Here is a 17,280-nt window from a genome sequence, read left to right on the forward strand (position 1 = left end):
TGTCTGAGGATAAAGTCTATATGTAGGGCGATCTCCTCAGCGTTGTTGTGGTTGCCCTCAGATAAGTATTTCTTACATGCCCGCACCCCCTCATCGTGCGGAATATTGGTGTAAGGGGCAGATACGTCGAGTGTGACAAGTAAGGTATGGGCCGGGAGTCTGATGGGTAGGGTGGATAGTTTCCAAAGAAAATCTGTGGTATCCTTGACGAAACATCAGTGGTTGTAGCTGGCTATCGATGAAGCCAGAAATATCCTCAGTGAGGGTACCTCTACCAGAAACAATAGCGCGTCCGGGTGGTATCTCTTTGTCATTGGTGTGCATGGTGGCGGTCGATTCAGAGGATCCAGGTATTGTCTTCATTTTGAGGATTTTGGGGAGCATATAGAAGCAACCGGGTGATGGAGCTTTGGGTATGAGATGTCCGATGGTTTAGCAGAGCCGTTCAGGAATGGTTGAGATTATGCTGTTAAGTTCATTTTGATGGTTTACTGTTGGGTCTGAGTTGAGTTGCAGGTAGTTGTTGCAGTGTCGTTGCCTAGTTGCCTTTGTGCCTCCGATGTGTAGTCGTCGCGATCTTGTATGACAATGGCTCCTCCCTTGTCAGCTGGTTTCACCACAATGCCGATATTGTTCTTCACAGTTTGGAGTGCCGTGTGCTGCAATTTATTGAGGTTAGGACGAGATTGTATATATTCTTCTCGGAAATGGAACATAGGAATTTGAGATATGAACACTGTGAGAAAGTTTCCCTCCCTGGTTTTTAGAAGAAAAGAGGAGAATATACTATGGATTTGTCCTCCTTGCGGGGGTAGTTGGGTTGATGTAGTGGTTACGTCCTTCCGGTGGAGTCAACCATCTGGATTTTGGTTTCGATTGGATTAGTAGCTGATCACCTATTGTATTGTCTGGGGTACATCTTTAGCCCACTCCGTTAGACGGATTCTGTGACAGAATGACATAGTGTCTTGACATAGCTCAATGTCATTAAGTCCCTAGGTAGGACAAAATGACAACCCCTCGTCAAGGCCTTCCCTTTCTGATTTTGTGAGGGTGTGTGCGGACAGGTTAACTATGCTTGAAGACTTGTTCAATTGAGGGTTGGGTGCCCGCAATGACTCCTGAGGATCAATTATAGACTGTGTAGCACAATAGTATCTCCATCGTCTGAGATCTCCAAGAACTGGGTCTTGGAATGAACTTGTGTCATTTGCGTTGGATCGGTAATTGACCGGGAGAGGTATTTCTTCTCCTGTTCAATACTTTCAGAAATTCTTTTCTGTTTCTTGTAAGCGTCTTGAGCGCCAGATGCATTGTTTCTGTGACGCCATCCTACAGATAGAAGTGGCTTCAGAATCATGTCCAGTAGATAATTGTGTTCTTCAATCAAAGTCCTCTAGGAATGAGATCCAAGCTTTTGCAGTTGGACAAAAAGTGGATGCTAGACCGTGTTTGGGTCAATTTCATGAGACGTAATTCCCTCCTGCGTTCTTCTGGCTTGGAATGGTACGGCATCGAGAAATGGGTCTGTACGCATGTTGTACCTAGTCTTAATATTAGGTTGGATTAAAGGCATTCCTTGTTGTCCTTATTTTTTCTACTATTATTTCTATGCAACACGTGGAACGGTTCATCATATCTATACCTATATATAAATATTTTTTTGCACAATTTTGAACGGACAGCGATCAGCAAGTAGTATGCCAGTTTGTAGTAGTTGCTCGGCCAATCAAGTCTAGAATTTAATAAGTTTAGCCACTTGCTTAGAAAAAATGCCAGTGCTTAAAAAGTCAACTGACTAAAATCAACTTCCTACTTGCATTGGGGGGGGGTGGTGGTGGTGGTGGTGGTGGCTGGAGCATTCTTACATAAGCTATCCTCCACTACATTATTGAAATATCTTTCAACCATCAGCGCTGTTATAATTGTAAAATAATTCAATGTATTTTAAGTTTCAGTTAATCAATTTTATATGAGACATATTTTGACAACTGCCAAGGAATTTGCTTTTTGGTATATCAAAACTTTTATCTCTCACCGCCCTCCCCCTCCCCCTCCCTTCCCTCACCCTGCCCAACAGATCAGAGCTTTACAATTAGATCAGAACCGTATCAAGAAGACAAGAAAGCATCTTCAAAGTCTCCAAGAGAAAAACATGAGAAAATGATGATATTCAAACAAAACTAAAACAGAATAAAATTTAAAAAATAAAACAGCTTGAATTAAAAATCACCTGGTGATCAGCAGACAAAAGATGAAGAATTCTTAAGGTTTGGGATGAGGATGAGACCTGCAGGAGAACATCAGAGACGGCGCGAGTGCAAGAGAGGAGTGGTGAAGAAGAATGGACAGGATAGATTGAAAGATTGAAGGATTGAAAAGAAAGGAAAATAGTAAAGTGAAAGACAGAAACTAGCATGAATTCAAATTCTGACAGAAAAAAAATAAGAAAAACCATTTCCTTTTTATTTTGATCTTTTTTCTTTTAGAATTTTCAGGTAGTAGCTCAGCATTAGAGTATTACTTTATATTTTAATTTTTTTTTTTTTTTCATGTTTACTTTTAATTTTGTTCTTTGATTTCACCAACTGCTGCTTCCTCCAATGCATGAGATGGCAAATAGTGGCAGAGGGTTAAAAACTGTTTTAAACCTCAAATTCGAACGGAGTAAAGAAATCCATAGCTAGAAAAGGATCTGTACCATTGACTTCTGTATTATATATGTAACAAGCTTGGCAGCACATTGCCTGTTGAGCATTCCAGCCCAAACCTGATGATAAATATATATATATATATATATATATATATATATATATATATAAAATATACAGTATATATATATATAATTGAAATCGTAATGAGTTGGAAAATCCAGAACAGTGAAAAAACTTCCAGCCTCCACCGGGATTCGAATCCGGGCTTCCCGCTTTATATATATATATACAGTACGTATAAAGAGTCTATATAGAGTTGCATCGTTAAATATAAGTGCATACATGCTTTTTTTTTGTACAGGAAGCGAAAGTCAAGAATTTAAATGAAGAATAAAGGAAACATGATTAGCACCCAAGCCCTTATGCAAAGAAAAAGAGTTATCATATAATGTAAGAAAGCATATTTACAAGGCAGACGACAAGATATGTAATAAAGTGTGTATTTACAAGGCAGGAGGCAAGAAACGGGGAAGGCGGGAGAGGGGTGGTGGGATGGCTACGGTCTCATATTTTATTATTGACTTTTAGAAGTTTAATATTATTGTCCACATAAAGTTTATTTAAGTTGGTTGATACACAGAGACTTCCAACCTCCTAAAATACAATTTCTGGTCACTATGGTAACAGATAGATTGGTCTTCTTTTTTTTGAAAATTGTGAGGAAAAAAAAATTGGATTAAATTTTTTTCACAATTTTTTTTTTTTCCTTTTTTCTTATTAAATCTTTCTTAGGGAATTATTGATACACTTTAAATTGACAGCAATTTGTGTTTGTATTTCAACATAAATATCAAACCTATACCAAGAACTATCAGGGTATGTTAAAAGATATATTAGCCTTCTCACAGTCAGAGAATAGTTTCTTTCAGGTTTTTCTATCAGGGTTTTTTTGCATTATTTTTTATGTCTTTCTTAGGGCATTTTTGATACACTTTTAACTAACAGTAATTTGTGTTTGGGACATCAGTTTTACCAAACCTATACTAAGCACTAATCAGGATAAGATTAACAGATCTATTGGCCTACTAACAGTCCTTTGAGGGACCACTTCTTTCAGATTTTTCTTTCAGGTATATTTGCATTTTTTCCCATGTCTTTTTGCAGGGCATCATTGATACCCTTTAAACAAACAGCAACTTGAGTTTGCATATAAACTTTAATATCAAGCCTATACCAAGAAGTCCTTCATTCCTTATGCTATTAAACAAGCTAGAATATGTGATTATATAAATGATAATAGACAGAAATAGAATTACAGCGAAAGGGTAAAAAAAAAAAAAACATGTAAAATTGATAGGGTTATGTTTTAGTTGGATAAATACTGTAAGAGTACATATAAGGGAACATTTACCAGCCACAGTATATTTTCATTAAGGTTATAATGTACAAGTACAGTAATGTACAAAGATTGTTGAAGGATAAGGAATAAATTGAAAGAGGAATTTGTGTAGATGAAGGGGTGTAAAACAAAACAAAAAGAAAATAAAAGTCAACAACCAGAAATGCAAAGTAGCTTATATATCAGAACTTTAAACTTTTTAATAAATACTGAATTGAGATTGTAAATATGGACATTTATTGATTGTAAAACATAAGTGCTTTAGAGGTCACAGATTAAAATGAAAAATAAACAGGATTTGCCATTTTATTTGCAAATCTGGTCAAGTATTTCTATTTTGTGTGGGGTTGTTTGTCTTACTCTGACCGATTCCTGTAATATTCACACAAAATAGGATACCCCTTAATCTATTCAATGATATCACACAAGTTTATTAATGCTGTAAGGGGTATGCTACACTAAAGCTACATTTTGTGTTGGGGTTATAACTTTGTCTTACTCTGACCTGTTCTTGTAATACTCACACATACTGTAATAGGATATCCCTAAATCTAGTCCATGTCATATCACACAGGTTTATTCATGCTGTATGGGGTATGTTACACTAAAGCTACATTTTGTGTTTGTAAACTGTATAACTGTTTCTAATACTTCGACCCATTCTTGCAATATTCACACATAAAAGGATATTTCCCAAATCTATTCCATATAGACACTATTACATCACAGAGGTAGATTAGTATCAACACTGAATACAGTGTGCTTACTGTACTTTATTATGCTGTATTTTGGATTGGTATTGTAAAACTATGTCACTTTCACCAAAGATGCAAGATTTGAATCAAGCCATTCAAAAATATTTGACACTTTCACAGAAGATAACATTCCATGCTCTCAGAAAAAAGACAGACACTTTGGAAAGCAATTCATAGGAGACAGCCATGCAAACATGATCAGCTTAGAAATATACTTCAAACTGACCTCTGATGATCATTAGCTGGGTCAAAGTAATCAGACATCACCGAGCCCTGTTTGATCAATGGATTTCTGTTATCTGTGTGTTCCTCAATCTGTAGATTCAAAAAAAAAGAAAGTTGACAAAATACCCCAAAAATGAAGGGAAAACAAGTTTTTCCAAGCTTTACAGAAAATTATATTTATTGACTAGATTGATGAATTATCAACACAGGGGTTTCAGAAAGTACATATTGTAGCATGATCATCTAGTGAAACTTTAAAGTGATGGATTTTTGTGAGACATGTAAACTCAATATGATTTCTATTATCCATGTTTTCATCAATCTATAGATTCAATTATAAATAGTTGACAAATAGCAAAAAAATAATTAAGTTGTTCCAAGCTTTACAGAGAATTCTATGTAGTGACTAGATTGATGAATTGTCAATAGAAGGGTTTTAGAAGTAGATATTCTAGCATGATCATCTAGCTGAACAGCCTAAACTTTAAAGTGGTGGATTTTTGTGAACAACTATCTTCAATATAAAGTAGATTACTCAAAGCAGCTAAAAGTATTGCAGATCATAATCCTAATATCTTATTTGGTTTCTCAAACTAATAATAATTCTTAATCAAATTCACTGAATTGAAAATTATGGATAGGTATCTATAGCTATTAAACAGCAGCAGCAGCAGCAGCAACAACAACAACAACAGCAATAATAATAATAATAATAATAATAATAATAATAATAATAATAATATTAATAATAATATTAATAATAATAATAGTATAATATAATATGTTACTTAATAATGGAAAACCACCTTTGGGAAACGTTGCTAACTTTCCCATGTAACATATTTGCTAGTGCCATTGACCTCTTGCGATTGTTTGCTAACTGAAGAACCAATCACTCATGATACATAAGGGCACTTTACAATGAAGGACCAATTCAAGCACACTTGGGATGTTTTTTCTTCTTTTCTGGTTTCTTTTCTGAACAACTGTTTGCTGTTTGAAGTCTTATATTCTTATTTTTCTTTCCTTCTAATTTAGTTCATTGACCAAAATTTTCAAATATTTTATTTCTTTGTTATTTTTTGGAATTGAATCATTGCTTAATGAAGTCAATTAACAACTTTAATTTGATTTCTTGCGATTAATTGCACAATGGACAGCTGATCACTTCTGATACATGAGGGTAACTTTACAATGCAAAAACAATTCAAGCTTGCTGATGTTTTATCCTTTTATCTTCCTTTTTTTCTTTTCTAACCAACTGTTGTCTTTCTTATCTTTAGTGTTCCTACATTTTCTTTCTTTGAAGCATTTATTCATCTGCCAAAATTGTCAAATTTGTAACTATTTTGTTATTATTTGAAATAAACATTGCTTGATTTAGGTCAAAACGAACTGCATTAATTTGCTGGATTTAGTATCCCAAACCAACACCAATGCAAAAAGAGAGGTGGCAGGGAGACTACTGAATCAACACTTGGCTACATTTCCTTGGAAGGCCGAAAAGATACAATCATTATGGTGCTGTGGCCGAGTAAATAAAGTCTGTGGCATTTGAAGCAATTAGGCTTAGCAATCGGGAGGTTCCTGGTTTGACACCCGACCGGGTTCTAGTAAGGTGGGTTTTTTTATCCAAGAGCAATCTACGGTTTTTCCATCTGAAATGACTTTCTAAATTGATAAGATTCCAAATTTGAGGTAAAAATGTTGAATTGGAAGCCACCCGACGTGTAAGTTGTAATCCATAAACCCTTGCGGATTTCCCCCACATTTGCAGTAGGTTAAGCGTCGTCTTAATTTCACTGCTGATTATTATTATTATGATTAATTGAGGCCCTTCATGCTTGATCCAGCCAAAGAGAGCTGTTTGCTACAAGTGGTTTTATTGAATGACTCACCTCTCTTTCCATCCTTACAGCATCTCTTTCATCTACGAGTTTTTTATTCATATCTCTAAAGACCAAAACAAAAGATCATGAGAAGATATTAACACAAATGCAACAAGTTTGAAAACTGTTCATCGTGTTGACAAAGTTGAGTATGAAACTTACATGACAAACTACCTCACACCTATATATCCAACAATTTATTTACTTTTCTATTTTAATGATCTCTTTCCTCACTTGTAACACTGTGGCTTATATCAAGAAACTAGACATTACCATGGTTTATATAACAAACTGACAAAATATCAAGATATGAAGAAATGTAATAAAGATAACAATTACAGACATTGCATGTCAAAGTAATTGTCCACACAAATAATGCTGGACCAACTAGGGACATCTTGTAAAACCTGAAGCAATTTTTAATATGCTTCAGTATGATATTTGTATAACGTATTGATTGCTACAAAGGGAATTACATTCTGCTAATGATTGACCATGGGACTGTACTTTTTGGCAAAAAGAGAGAAGAAAAAACTTCCACACAGACACAGCTGTTTTAAGGGTAGAAACAAGCCAATGATGACCATCTGAAGCACTTACTTCAATAAACTGAGTTGTTTACATAGACTTGCTCTCTCCTCTGCGATCCCTCTCGTAACTCGAAGAGAAGCACTGAAAACATTCATGAGAATAGTTAAAACAATGATTTGGTTTCATGCAATATAGAAACACATGCCACACCCAAAGAGAAGCAATTGTGATTTGAAATGGAGTGCAAGAAAAAAAAGTAGAATTTGAAAGATTGAACACAGAGACAAGTCCTGTGCTCAACCATCTGAATGATACATGTTAAAGTTAGGAGACCGTAGTCATATTAATCAGTTTTGTGGTAGAAATTAAATTATAATATTTAAATTAAAACAGATTATAAATAATTAAAAAAACTTTTATGAAAATCTGAACTGGACATCACAATCAAAAGAACCTGTGATTATGTTTAACTTAGTAAATGTTTAGAAGCAGAATTAAGTGCTGGTTGAGGAATTGTCTAGTAATATTATGGAATATATTTCATTGATTCTGTAAGCTCCTTTAAGGCCTCTACAACCATCTGGTAATAGTCCATGGATTAAATTAATCCCTGGGAGCTTATGTACTTGTTTGTTCTCACACTTTCATATACCAAAATTTAACAAGAGCATCAATGATGCAGTATCTCAATACTGGAAGTTTTAATTTTGATTCCTAATTTCAAATCTTTGCTCTGTCTCTACAATTATCAATCATGGTACAACAAATATATAACTTGCATTTTTGCTACTTTGCCACGAATAGTCTCTGCAGGTTACACTTTATCCTGCTAGTCTTGCCTTTAGCGCTCATTGCCTGTTAGTCGAAAGAACGACGTTGCAAGGTTTAGTAATGTCATAGAATATTTAAGAACTTGTTTTTCATGTGGTATCCTTCATCTTAGGTCAGTCTCTGTTGGACTTTTTGGTCATATAGTTTGATGTCAATGACAACAGCCAAATTAGAAGAGGCGAACAACTCGACCATATTCTTGATGCCTGCCTTGAGAGCTAGGCCTATTGACCTACTGTATGTTAATGTAGACTGTAGTGGTGACTACCATCAAAACTGTGTCCACTTCTAGATATCAAAACAACCCACGTTTTTCCATCTCAATTTTTCGGACATGAAGATTTCATGGATTTATGACTTGGAAAAAATAATGTAAAAGAAGATTACAAGTTTTTATATGCAAGTGATGGGTGGCCTCCTCTTCCCCTAATAGCCACCTCAGTTCCTCTTCATTTTGTTATTTTATTTTAATTCTTTGTACATTTGATGTCAAACATTACAGGTTCAAAAGAAAGCTAAACATACTTCTTATAACCTTATACATCTTAGGCCTATATCCTTATAAATAAAACATAACCTTATACAATTTTTATTGTCTTATCAAAGTTGTGATGCTATGGCCGGCTCCTCTTTTATACGTACCCATCAAACAAACTTACCCTGGTCCTTCCTAGGAAAAGCTGTCTGAACACCAGTACAATGCTAATGTGGCTATCACTGAAAGCCTAATAGGCCTAGTGGCCTATATATATATATATATATATATATATATATTTTTTTTTTTTTTAAATTGCACTAGGCCTACAGTAAATAGCCTTCAGAAATACAAGAATGTGTATACGTAATTATACAAAATACATGAAGGGCAATCAAACAAACTTATCATGGCCCTTGCTCTGAAAAGCTACCTGAACACCATTATAGTGTTCAACCGATTATGCATAACAGAAAATACCGATTACTGATTATTTTTTCATAATCGTACCGATTCCGATTATTTGAAAATGAGAAAATATCCCGTTTATACGAAATCGGTAATAAAGTTTGACAGAAACAATTGTTGTGATTTTCCCCAGTTTCCTTTTGCTTCGTTGTTATACAAGGCTCTAAGGTACCATTTTGTATGTACCAAATTACCTCTGGAGTTTCTCGGAAAGAAATTTTTTTTTTTTAAATTTCCAAAATACGGAGATATGACATCCTACCTAGTCAGCACTGTGCTAAGCGAATGGCCTAACCACCTCGACGTAAATGTCACCTGTTAATGGCTTGAAATGGGCTACGAATAGTTACTCAAAATATCCATCTCAAAAAGTATCTCAGACAAACCATCCATCTGCAATCTTTACCAAAGTGTAAATTTTAATGACATATTGCCTTCATTCCGACAATATTTTGTACTTATTTTCAGTATTATACCGTTTAGAACAAATAGAAATGTTACGAACTTGAAGTTAAACATACCTATTCGTTACCTATATAACTCCATTCAGGTTCAATTAGAATGTGCAAGCTTAGGCCAATCAAACTGAAAAGCAAATTGTACCATCGTAACTTGTTTAAAATTACTCTAAAATGTAATACCAGATTGATGTAAAGAAATAATAACAACTAGAAACTACTCCAATATAAAATATAACATTCCCTCTATAAGACATATCACTTACATTACCTTCCAAACAAATGCCGATTTCCAGCAAATTGAAAGTTGTAAACTAAGCTACGCAATTTTTTTTTTTTTTTTGCAAACCGATGGTTAGGCTACATTTCCCATTGACCTAGTGTGGTTGTTAGGCTAACATGTGGTCGAAGATTGCAGTTTCCGTGGATATTTTTAGTTTTTATTTGCGACACAACTAGAGCGAATAAACAGATGTCAAGTTTAGATTTCCATGCAGTTGATTTAGTGTGAAGTAAGGCTACTATGTGGTCGGAGATTTGTGAGGATTTTAGGTTATTTTCGCTGGTACTGCAGGCCGTAATTTACCACGGGAAGTTCCCGGTGATTGTGCGCGACCCTCTCGCACTGCTTCAAATTTTGATGCGGGGTGAGAAAACTGTTTGCGCGATTCGCGATGCAACTGCAATTCCTAGCTAAAGCAAACGCATGTCACAATTAATTTTACACAGACACCTGATATAAAGAGGGCGATTTTTTTTTATTTCATTTTTCTTTTTCGCACTCGTAATTGTGCTTTAGGAGGGCTTTTTAGCACTTGCGAGGGCGAATCGCCCGTTGCCCCCGCTTATTTCCTACCCTGTCCAGCACATTCCTGAATTCGCGAAATTGCTATTGCTGCTATGCTTACTGTGCCAAGAAATATGCAGCCAATAACCACGAAGGAAGCAAAATCGGCGACCCTGGCAGCCTAATTTGATGAAAGTATACACTGTGAAAGACGTATAGGGGGTGCCTTTTTTTAATATTTCGTAGTAAAAGAACAAACCTAATTCATCAGTTGATATTTTCAACTTCCATATGTTTTTGAATAATGATATTTTCACCTTCCATATGTTTTTGAATAATCGGTATGACATAACTGGTATTCCACGTAATTTTTACCGATACCGATTATGTACCGATTATGCAATATTCGTACCGATTCCGATTAGGTTAATCGGTTGAACACTACACCAGTACTATCCTTAAATGGATGTTACGTAGAATTCAGCAGTACAGAATGTAATTAGCATGCAATACACTAACACCTCGCGTACCTAACTACAGAAAAGAAAATTGTTCGCGAGGGTAGCCATTTTCGTATATCTAACATGTAGCTGTTATGAGTCATAGCCAATCTGCTACAAAACAGACTTGGGGGCGGGGCTTAATCATCAAAAACGGACCTTTTTACTAAAAGTAGGGGCGGCAGCTCAGTGTTGTTTTAAGAAAGAAAAATCATTTAAACATCAAATAAAGCAAATAAAAGCCATTAAATGTCATATACATGTAGTAAAATTCTTATTAATACCTACCTGTAAACAACAAATGGAAGTTTAAAATTTTAATAAAATATATAATACATAGGACCCTATCTTAGACGATACCACTGTTGAAAGACAGTTCTATTCTATTCTCTTTCATAAAACATAAGTTTTGGAGCGTGTGCAAAACAGGTGTGACAAAGTGTGTTTTCAGTCCAAATTGGCCCGATTTGGACATAAATCGGTGAAAAAGTCACAGAATGAGATACAATTCTGGAATAAAAAATGGTAACTTTTGTTGGTCTATATGATATATTCTTGCTCTGGAAATTCCAGAGAAAAAGAACTTTGTTTGAAGACGCTGAAAAATTTTTAAGAGAAGAGAAAGTCCCACTTACTGTTACAATATCTCTATACATGTAATGTATTGAGATAAAAATTACAACAAATTGATTTTTTAATCCAGTAACACGATAGAAAGTCAATGACGTGGAATAATGTAAGAGGGGGATTCTAGAAAAGGTGATAAGAGAGTTGGGAATGAGTAAAAATGACAAATTTTTATCACAAAATGGCAGCAATATATGCTGCCTGGTATTCCTTTCAGGGCAAGACAGAGGGACTCTTACAACTATCTAAATCAGGGGTGAGCAACCTTTTTGAATGAATGGGCCAGATACAAGGAGTGAAAAATTGACTGGGCCGCACCTAACCAACGACCTGCTGTTGATTTCAAACCTTTGATTCTGAGGACTTTCAAGCAATACGTGTGTGAACTTAATCTGTATTCACAAAAACATAATGTCAATACAGTACAGTTGATAATTAATGGGGATAGTAGGCCTACCTGACAGCATCATTAGTGCCCATAAATTCTAAGCAGCTAGCTCGTTTTTGTGATGATGTAAAATAGATTGAATTTTTTTCTTTCTCTTGAGACATCTCACAGGCCGCAAAAAAATCACTGGCGGGCTGCATGTGGCCCACGGGCCGAAGGTTGCCCACCCCAGATCTAAATCATAACAGCTTTTAGAGATGATGGCTTGGGTAGATATGCCTCTCATCTTTAGCGTTTTTTTGTTTTTTATGTTGTGTTTCTTTTTAGTTTGACTTCTTACTCTTAACAATCATAATTCTCAGTTCTTATATAGCGCAACTTACAATAAAGTCTCGCCGCGCTGTACTTAACCCTGGTCATTGGTAACTTGTCACACCTACACACCAAAGTGTGCACAATTCAAACAATCTATCCTGGGGCACCACAGTGCACCACAGCCACGTGTCCCATGGGGGACTTCCCATAGGGTGCAGCCACAAACTGGCGCATGCAACTATATTTACAAGTCACCTCGCAAGTCCCAATTTATACACCTGGGTGAAGAGAGGCAATGGAGATAAAGCGCCTTGCCCAAGGACACAACGCAATGATCTGGCCAGGGCTCGAACCTGTAATCCTTAGATCACAAGTCCACTGCCTTAACCACTTGACCACAACGCCCTCTCATTTATGATTTATGTTTTAATGCCTTGCGAGCACTGTAGTTTCCTTTTAAGGATCAATTAAATTATAGTTACTCTTACTCTTACTCTTAAACCTCTCTTGTTACTTACTCTGCTCTGGCTCTCTTCTCTTCCTTTACTTTATCCTGGAGAGACCTCAGATAAGACTTGGTCTGCTCTAAATCTTTCTCGGCAAACTCCAATTTCCCAAATAATTTATTGTTAGTCTGTAGAGACACAAAATGTAACACTGTACTCATAGCTTTTTGTTAATCGTAACACAGACAATTTTCATTTGATTTGAACTACATATATTAAGAGAAGAAAACTGTTAGCAAACTGCTAATCTACTGCAAAAAGCCTGTGTAGGTACATGTGTAAAAGTTAGAGGGCATGCTGACATTTTGATTCCTAGCAGATCTTCTTCAGAGGCTTACTGAAACAAGCAAAAAACTAAGAAAGCAACAAATGAAATCGTTTACTGTTTGTTGTGTCCATTTTTGCTCTATTCATTGCTGATTTGTCCAATTCAATTGTCTGTTCCTCTGTGTCTACCTATCATAAATTATGATTAGGAAGACAGACATTAGCTCACTTGAAATAAAAACAAACTAAGAACACAACAAAGGAAATCCTATGTTTTTTGTTGTGTCCATTTTTGCTCTATTCATTGCTGACTTGTCCAATTTAACTGGCTGTCTCTCTGTGTCTACATATTGTAAGTTATGATTAGGAAGACAGACATTAGCTCACTTGAAATAAAAACAAACTAAGAACACAACAAAGGAAATCCTATATTTTTTGTTGTGTCCATTTTTGCTCTATTCATTGCTGACTTGTCCAATTTAACTGGCTGTCTCTCTGTGTCTACATATTGTAAGTTATGATTAGGAAGACAGACATTAGCTCACTTGAAATAAAAACAAACTAAGAACACAACAAAGGAAATCCTATATTTTTTGTTGTGTCCATTTTTGCTCTATTCATTGCTGACTTGTCCAATTTAACTGGCTGTCTCTCTGTGTCTAAATATTGTAAGTTATGATTAGGAAGACAGACATTAGCTCACTTGGCAACTAAGTCTGTTTATCTTGTAGGAAAAGCTCTTTGTACAGTAAGCCCTCACTTTTTTCCTGCTGATCTTACTGACAGGAGGTGGACATTGACATCATATGTCCTTTTTTCCTGCTATCTTACTGACAGGAAGTGGACACTGACATCAAATGTCCTTTTTTTCTGTTGATATTACTGACAGGAAGTGGACACTGACATCAAATGTCCTTTTTTTCTGTTGATATTACTGACAGGAAGTGGACATTGACATCAAATGTCCTTTTTTTCTGCTGATCTTACCAACAGAAAGTGGACACTGACATCAAATGTCCTTTTTTCCTGCTATCTTACCGACAGAAAGTGGACACTGACATCAAATGTCCCTTTTTTTCTGCTGATCTTACTGACAGAAAGTGGACACTGACATCAAATGTCCTTTTTTTCTGATCCATTTCTTCAATCAAGTGAAAGGTTTATATCAAAGCATTGTATTTACTTCAACAAGACAACCCAATGCAGTATCCAGCTAGAAAACATTGTGAGAACAGTTTTTGTATTCTTATCCGAAATTGTTGGATTTCACTTCACCAGAATATCTCTAATGCTACCTACAAACATTCAAACTAAGACAGAGACCAGCAAAAATGTTTACAGACAAACAAACCTCTTCTAATTTATCCTTTTGCTCTTTGGTTTGTTTTTCCGTGGTGCTGAGTTTCGACAGCTTGACCTCCAATTCTGTCTGTTTCTGGAGCAGTTCCTGGAGTAATTCTTCCTTCCTCCTCATCTCAGCATCCATCTCCTCTTTATCCCTCTTTTCTCTCTCTTTCTCCTAAAAGTAAAATATGGACAGGAAAAGTAGTGAAAAACTTCCCACATTTGATTATTTTGTTGTTGTAATGTCACATACACAGCAGCATGTGAAAAGAGCATGGCAAACATAAGGACGAATTTGCTAAAGTTCTGTTCAATTCAGAAATGTTATTTTGTTATGTTTAGTATAGCGAATTGCTACACAAATGCAAATATTTAAGCACCTTATATAGAAAGGTTATTTACAAAACAAATTTCAAACCCTCAAACACAGATTCACAAAATTTTAGCGCTAAATTATATAGTGCGTTTCTGTAAGATTTTGTAGCGTTTATCTAATCCAAACGGTTTGGGATTTTAATGATTGTAACATATCCCTAATACCCTTATTTTCTACTTCGAAGGGCTTTGCAAGAGTACCATGATTAAAACTTAATCAGTAAAGGAAGGTTGCTACTACAAATAATATGATCCAGCTTTTCACATTTTTTGCAGTTTCGATGTCTTTGCTAACACCCCCACCCCCTCCTCTTCTCCCCCCCCACCCCCAGCAAACCCAGATCTAAAGCAGGACAAAAGACTTTCTCGACAGTTCTTAATAACGAGCAACTTTACCCTAAAGAAGAGGAGACAGATAGTACAGTACTTGTGTCTGCATCTATCTTATGCAGCAAATTCAAGTCGTGCATCCAAAAAGTTTCTTTATTTTTTTATTTTTTAATTGTTGTCTTACCTGGGCAATTAATTTCTCTTTCTCTCCTTGTATTTGTCTCTCCATCTCCTCGTACAGTTTGCTGACTTCTTCCTCATGGTTCGTGCTTCGGCTGAGAAAACAAAAAATCATTACACGAACCTGATTCTGCGGTTGTACCGACATAGGATTTGCTCACCACTCTAGCGCACCTAAGCTAGAGTGCGTTTGCTGAAATATGAATCTTAATCTTTTGAAATTTTACAGAAGCAGTACTCCCAACAAAATTTACCCATAACTTCTATCAGAGAGATCTGAGGGATTAACAACTCTCCCCAAACACACGAAGGAAAAATCTTGCTCTGTTTGAAAGATTATATATGAAAATTTGAATGTGGTTTCAAAGACTGCCAATACTGTCCAAATTACCTCTGCTTTTTAAATGGCATATTTTTCAAAGTGTTTGTAAATAGTCACAGTACAGCTGACAATGAAGCAAATTACAATCAAAGGTTGTATAAGGAATATGTAAAAACAAATTATAGTTCCATCAATGGCATAAAGTATCTCTGTTACAGGAAACACAACAGCAGAGAAACTTTGCAATGAATACTAAAATAATACCAAAGAATACAAGTCATGCTGTTTAATATCCTCCTCAAGGCTGCAGTCTCTTTGTGTGAAAGTACAATGGATCTTATTGTTAAATTTACCTCTTTAAGACTTGTTCCAATTCTCCTTTGCTACTTGTAGCGGTCCTGATGTCAAAAGAGACCTTCTGAAGGACTTCCTCAAAGTTGCCCAAAAGGTCAGGATTTTCCTGCCTCAGTTTCGTCCAAAGGCCTTTAATCTGATCTTGTCTGTAGATATAAACATGGATTGAAGACAACATTTAAATACCCTAAAAGCCATTAAAACTTAATAAGTAATTAATGTAATAGAGATTTATCATTTGGCAGAAAATATCCCTCTACTGGATTCAAATTTATTTTAGAGCAACGTCAGCACATTGCATGGATATTAACAGCTTCCATACATGTACTTTAGGGTCACCATAGTTCAAAAGTGTAATATTGTGCAATCAATATCCTGCTTCAACACACACAAATCTACATATGGCTTGTTACAGTATACGCTGCCAACCGTTACCACTGATTCATTGGCATGTAACCTAGGGCGCAACCACCATTTTTGTACTAGAAGGAGGGGGGTAAGATGTTATGTCATCCAGTGGAGGGGACTAAGGGAGGGGGAGGAGCAATCCCCTCTGCTTTCAGAAATTATGATAGATGTGAAATGATGATATAGTTTGCAACTTTTGTAATAAATTTGGAGGACATTTTTAACTGTTTAGGTAATGAACTGCACTTGACATGTCATATTTAAATACTGTCCGCTAGGACTTTTGGCATTACTCTGCCTGCCAGTTGGGGGGGGGGGGAGTGGGGAAATAAACCACCCCTTATTGTATACTGTGGGGTTTCTAAATGTGTACATGGTTGCGCCCCTGCGTTCGTCTTTGCACAAGCTATTTTGCTTCAGATATAACGAAGTAATAATATACAGTAAATAGACTAATTTGACAATGGGTGCACATGATCAAAAGACAAATGTGGTAAACATTGCATAAAATTTGCATAAATTAATTTATTTGAAAAACAATAATACAAATAATAATATAAAACTTGATGAGCTAAAGATTGTAGAACCGCCTTGGTTAGGAATTTTAGTATCAACGATATTGAAACAAATGTCAATAACGACAGAAAAGGTTATAAAATTTCATACGAACAAGAACTGACAATTATAACTCTGTATCAGAACATTTTTCTTGGGTTTTAGAAAAGCATGCAGATATTGTTTGCTAAACATACTATAATGCAGATAACACACATAGACACAAACACTTGTACATAAAGGTACTGTACGGTTGACAAAAATGGCTGACAATAGAAAAGAAAGCACATGCTTACTATCAAAGGTGATCAGTTTCAAACAATATACTGCAGGGAAT

The 17,280-nt window shown here is 35.7% G+C and overlaps 1 protein-coding gene and 1 long non-coding RNA gene across 3 annotated transcripts in view; both read right to left on the reverse strand.

Moving 5' to 3' along the window:
• Positions 1-17,280, reverse strand: part of LOC139982036 (EF-hand calcium-binding domain-containing protein 4B-like) — a 43,994-nt gene that overhangs the window by 5,736 nt on the left and 20,978 nt on the right. For both annotated transcript variants that reach the window (XM_071994537.1, XM_071994536.1), the window contains 7 exons: positions 15,980-16,126; positions 15,309-15,399; positions 14,427-14,594; positions 12,821-12,936; positions 7,523-7,594; positions 6,932-6,986; positions 5,035-5,123 (listed from right to left, as the gene is read on the reverse strand). In XM_071994537.1, coding sequence (XP_071850638.1) covers positions 5,035-5,123; positions 6,932-6,986; positions 7,523-7,594; positions 12,821-12,936; positions 14,427-14,594; positions 15,309-15,399; positions 15,980-16,126 — 738 coding nt within the window. The remainder of the gene's footprint in view (positions 1-5,034; positions 5,124-6,931; positions 6,987-7,522; positions 7,595-12,820; positions 12,937-14,426; positions 14,595-15,308; positions 15,400-15,979; positions 16,127-17,280) is intronic.
• LOC139982039 (uncharacterized) lies at positions 8,647-12,789 on the reverse strand. The gene is made up of 2 exons (XR_011797959.1): positions 10,790-12,789; positions 8,647-10,756 (listed from the first exon to the last, which is right to left on the reverse strand). It is a non-coding gene; the product is annotated as an uncharacterized lncRNA (long non-coding RNA).

Source organism: Apostichopus japonicus, chromosome 16 (assembly GCF_037975245.1).
Source record: "Apostichopus japonicus isolate 1M-3 chromosome 16, ASM3797524v1, whole genome shotgun sequence".
NCBI lineage: Eukaryota > Metazoa > Echinodermata > Holothuroidea > Aspidochirotida > Stichopodidae > Apostichopus > Apostichopus japonicus.